At 36.1% G+C, this 5,394-nt stretch overlaps 1 protein-coding gene across 1 annotated transcript in view; it reads left to right on the top strand.

Moving 5' to 3' along the window:
* myo15b (myosin XVB) overlaps window positions 1–5,394 on the top strand; it is a 66,287-nt gene that overhangs the window by 22,094 nt on the left and 38,799 nt on the right. The window contains exons 16-20 of the mRNA XM_025011021.2: window positions 1,016–1,103; window positions 1,211–1,442; window positions 2,859–2,965; window positions 4,221–4,280; window positions 4,405–4,480. Of these exons, the coding sequence (XP_024866789.2) occupies window positions 1,016–1,103; window positions 1,211–1,442; window positions 2,859–2,965; window positions 4,221–4,280; window positions 4,405–4,480 (563 nt within the window). The remainder of the gene's footprint in view (window positions 1–1,015; window positions 1,104–1,210; window positions 1,443–2,858; window positions 2,966–4,220; window positions 4,281–4,404; window positions 4,481–5,394) is intronic.

The raw sequence follows: 5,394 nt of genomic DNA, 5'->3' as shown, positions 1-5,394 counted from the left end.
CACAACTCCGCTCAGTTTGGGTTTGGGTGTTTTGTCCTTAGGATGGACCAGCCTCTGCCTGAGAGTCTTGTTGGGTTTGAAATGTACTGGGATGTTGTGTTTGGAGAAAATCCTTCTGAGTTTCTCGGATACTCCAGCAACATAAGGAATGACAATGTTCTTTCCTCTGTTCCTCTCCTTGTTCTGTTCCATGGGGAGTTTCGTGGGTTTCCTAGCTGACTTGACAAAAGCACAATTGGGATACCCACATGTTTGGTTCTATTTCTGAATTGAGAAAACTCCTCGGATGAGAAACGAAACGTCTTCAACTACAGAATAGAAGTCCAGTTGTTTTTGTTTTTTAACTTTTTTGAATAGACTTTCTCTAGCCAATCTTAAAAAGTTTCTTTTTCAAACACATTAGATTTATTTTTCTTACACAGAAAAGCAGACTAAGTCAGGATGAATGTATCGCAGCATGTATAACAAATTTCAAACATACCATCAACATTTATGGAACACGTGTGCGTTTGTGTATGGGACCAAATTGGGAATAACAATAAAAATAGTCTACAACATTGTAGTAAAACCACTGCAGCAAGGCCCATAAAAAAAACTACAAAAGATTAGCTTCATTTATCACTGATGCTGATTTAAAAACAAAATCCATCTCTCTGTCTTTCTGGATGAACTGTTTTAATATTGTATTTTGTTTTCTCCATAAGGTTTGACGGTGATTGTTGTTCTTTAACAACCATCTGTAGTAATTTTGCCGCTCTACAGCTAAGGCTGTTATTGCCTTTCCAGTTCTGGCCCAAATATCGAGCATTTAGCTATAGAACTGAACTGAACCAAACTAATCCAAGTGGATTGTTCCCAGTTGCTAACCTTGACCTTCAGGATTCCTACAAGCTATTCCCCTCATAATAAAAAGCTAAATATCCCCAAAAAATACATGAGAAGAACCCAATAATACAAATTACTCACTAACAAATCAGGTCATATTTTTGGTTTACTGTGTTTATCCTTTTTACAGAGGCCCAGGAAGAACATTTATTAAAAAGAGTGACCCCAAACAAGAAGCCCTGGCCAAACTTAAAAACAAAGCACCGATATCACCACAGGTATGAAACACGCTAGCTGCAGCTGCTAATAACACCCTGATTTTTTTAGGCTTTTTATTAGTTTCATATTGTGAATCTTATTTTTTGTTTGTTTGTGTGGTATGCAGAGACAGACTCCTTGCCCAATACCTCCCCCGCCACAACCTTCTACCTCCTCTGCTATGGGCCACAAGGTAATTTCCAACAGCATGAGACAGAAGCAGCGCCCCTTGGAGGAGTTGTTCAGCTCTCAGCGCTCCAAGCAGCCTTCCCTTGCTTTACCTTCCTCCCCACCACCTCCTCCAGATCCTAGCCTTCATAACATCCCTGACCCACCACCTGTAGCTGCCCCATCTCTCCGTGAGTGTACCAATTCCTAATAAGCTACATTTACAAGTATTTAAATATGACACTACATTCTTGTATTTGGGTGATAAACAGTGCAGATGAGAAACACTATGGATACATTTGTTGGTCCCCTTACACCTTATTGAAACAATGCTTCATTTCTCATGAAAAGTGATTCAATTAAAAGTAATTGTTGAATGCAAGGCTGTCCAAAGTGTAGCCCATGGGTCATTTTTGACTTTGATTTATGAATGTTTAATTTTGACTAGCAGGCTTAAGAGGTTGATGTAGATAGACACCTTTTGCAAATTTTAAGGGCAATGCTTTTAAATTTTTTAGGTTTATTAGATAATTAGGTGAAAAAAAAGTTAAACTGTGCAGTATTAGGCACAATACAAGTTTTTCATCTGTAATTAACTGCATCTTATTATTTTTGTTCCAGTGTCATAGTAAAAGATCCACAAACCTTAACCAACTTTTACCAAAAAGTAGACTTTTGGGTAACCACACATAAAACTTGGCTAAATATAGCAAGCATTTTTTAAAAATGCTGTTGATTTAATCACTGATAAAGATAAACTGGACTTCATTATAGGAATATGGAGTGGGCTTATTTTACATACAATTTGATCACCTTTATGGCTGTTTGGGTCCAGAATTTTTTTTTAAAAACTCTCAGGTGGGGTTTGAAATTTTCATTTCAAGAGTCTGCCACCAGGCCACACAACCCCCTTTTTAATAACTGTTTTCAAAGAACAGTGACGCTTGTTACGCTTTCATTCCAGAAAATAGACTTAAATGTATTTTCCAGTCACAAAAAACAATAGACCCAACATATACAAAAAAAATAATGTTTTTCTTTTAATAATGTAAATGTTTGCAAAGCTTTTAATGTTTTAAATCTACAATGATTTAGAACTCCTTATCCACCAAAATTTGTAGATTTAGTAGACAATTGTTAAAAAGGAGAAATTAGAAGAGTCATTAGACTGACAGGACATGGACACAAGAGGAAATGCGACCCCAGGCTGATCAAACTAAAAGTGTGGATGGTAGTAAAAAAGTCAAGAGAACCATCCAAAACCATTCAAGCTAAACTCCAAGGTCAAGGTACGTCACTTTCTGATTGCACCATCCATCACATTTTGAATCATAATGGGCTTGATGGAAGAAGATCCAGGAGGCTTCACTATTAGCAGAAAAACACAAAATAAAAGCCAAACAGGAATTCACTTAAATATACGTTGACAAAGATCAAAGTTTCTAGGAGACATTTCTGGGTCTGATGAGGTAAAACCGGAGTTTTTTGGTCAGTTATGGTTTTTAAATTGTTGTGAAAGGGTACCAACAAATTTATCCATGTCTGTATACCATCTGATGTGAGGGGACTCAGAGCACTTAGAAGGGCATTTTGCTGTTTACCTGTAGATATGATGGCAGATGATGAAGGGATTTGGTCCCAGCTCCACCGCTTTTCTGCTGGAGTTTACTTCACTTATTTCAACATGGTGGGAAAGCTGTTCCTGCGAAAAGAGGTGAGACCTGCCTGCACTCAGGACAAATATCAGAAGATATCTGAATCTTAAAAAAAATGAAAGAAAAATAAATATATATATAATTTTTTTTATAGTTTTGCTAGTTTTAGTTGTAATGTTTTTTTTCTGTTGTAACTTGATGTAAATTGTTCTTAGATTTATTGTAAGTTAATTATTTTTCTATCTTTATTTTTATGACATATTTATTATTAAAAATGTTAATTTAATTTCGGAAAAGTAAATTTGGTTAAAACACTGTTGAATGAACTTTATTTGTAATGACTTGTGTATAAAATCTAGGTTTTCACTTTAAAAAAAATCTTTTTTCAGCCTTTAGAATTTTTTTATTAATTGTGTAAAAAGGAAAGATGAACATCAAGCCTTAAGAAACTTCACAAGAACTGAACGAACACATTAATTTGGGCTCCCCTTCACTCAGTCAGCTCATTTCACTTGTCCTTTTAAAATTCATAAGTAACTCCTACCATGAACTGCTGTTTTACACTAGGTCTTGTACAAATCCTCTTAATTATGTAAATGTTAAGTTTTGTGCTAAAAGTTTACATTTGTGACATTAAACATTTATTTACATCTAAATAATTGTTAAATAATTATTAGTTTTTTATTATTATTGTGTTAGGATCTGAGTTTTTGAATTATGTTTTGTCTTCATGTTTCAGTTAGAGTTTATTGTTTGTGTTATTTAGTTGTCTCTTCCCTGTGCCTCAGCCACCATTCACTTCTCCTCAGTCACTCTCTCTCTCTTCCCTTTTCTCATCCATCTACACCTGCCTCTAGCTCCATAATCATCTCACCTGTGCCCACTTCCACTAATCACCCTCTGCCTTTAATACCCGGTCACATTCTCTACCTCTCTGCTGGTTCATTGTCATTCTCTTGTCTCCCTGATGTGCTGTTCTGTTTGCTCGTGCCTTCTCGTCTCCCAGTGGTTCATCTTTTGTTCAGGTCTGTTCAGGTTTAGTTTAGTTAGTTAATGTTTTTTGTATTTAGTTTAGATTTTGCTGCCACGTCAGCCTTTGTTTTTGGGTTTGCCTTTTATTTCTAAATAAATTAGTTTTTGTTTTTCAACATGAGTCTGCGCTCAGGGTTCGCCTCCTTCCACCCCGTACATGACATATTGTTGTACAGTTGCAATCAGACGGACTCGTAAACATATTCTTTTTAAAAGTATAGTTTTAAAATATAGTTTTTTCTTATATAAATGGCCCACTTAACACTTTGTCATTTTGTGCAGGTGTTTTACCCGAAAGAGATGTTCAACAAGCCCTACATCCTCAACCTGTTGTGTGAACAAGTCAGTATGTTTACTCTAATAAATTGTGATTTGGTTATCAGTCTATTATATTTCTCTTGTTTTCATTTGTTACAGAATTAGGCATTCAACGTCTGGGTTTTGACATTTCATGTTGTCTTTTCAGATCATGAGAGATACATACTCTGACAACTGTATTAGGATCAGCAGAGTGGAGAGAAGGAAGATGAAGGACCTCCTTGGTGAGATTTTTCATACTTCCTCAAAAACTACAAGCAGTGTTTTCTCTTCCTATCAGGTCTATGTCAGTTCACTGTACACAAACTCACTGCATTGTGATGACAACTCACTGCATTATGATGTCAAATCCACATACCAGGTGATGTTAGCTGCACTATTTATATAATGATGAGTCATTGTACTATGCCAAAGTGTAGGGGGTCAAAGATTTCTAGTTTATGTTTTGATTTTTAGTAGCAATAAATTTAACATTTGATCAATGACTTACATTACATTTAAATACTGCTTAATGAAAATAAAAATTGCCTTACAAAAAGAAAAAAACTCTTGACTGATTTGACGTGCATTAAGTTCACATGTTGGGGGGACTGTGTTGACATGAACTGAGATGTTGATGTTTAGTAATTTGACGCGTTAATATGCAGTGAGTTGACATGTTGGTTGGCACTGAGTTGATATGTACATATGCACTGAGTAGACATGTTCTGAGTTGGTTAGGTGAAGAGTGTTTTCATGTTGGTGGGCAAAGAATTGAAATGGTGGTGGAACATGAGTAAATATGTTGTCATGCAGCAAGTTGACATGTTGATGTTTAATGCATAGACATGTTGATGTGCAGCAAGTTGACATGTTAAGGTGCAATGAGTTGACTTGTTAATATTTAATAAATTGACATGTTGGAAGGCAATGGTGATCTTGTTGATGTGCAGGGAGTTGACTTGTGCGTGTGCAGTGGGTTGACATTTTGATGTGCAGTGCGTTGACATTTTGTGAGTTGGTTAAGTGCAGAGAGTTGACATCAGTGGCGCCGGATTCATTTTCTAGGTGGGGGGGCCACCGGAGTGTTTCGTCACCTTATTAATTTTACATGCATCGGATCATCGTCTAACATCAATAAAAACTGAATAATGAAACG

Source organism: Kryptolebias marmoratus, linkage group LG2, assembly GCF_001649575.2.
Source record: "Kryptolebias marmoratus isolate JLee-2015 linkage group LG2, ASM164957v2, whole genome shotgun sequence".
Taxonomy (NCBI): domain Eukaryota; kingdom Metazoa; phylum Chordata; class Actinopteri; order Cyprinodontiformes; family Rivulidae; genus Kryptolebias; species Kryptolebias marmoratus.
This window is presented reverse-complemented; position numbering and strand designations above follow the sequence as displayed.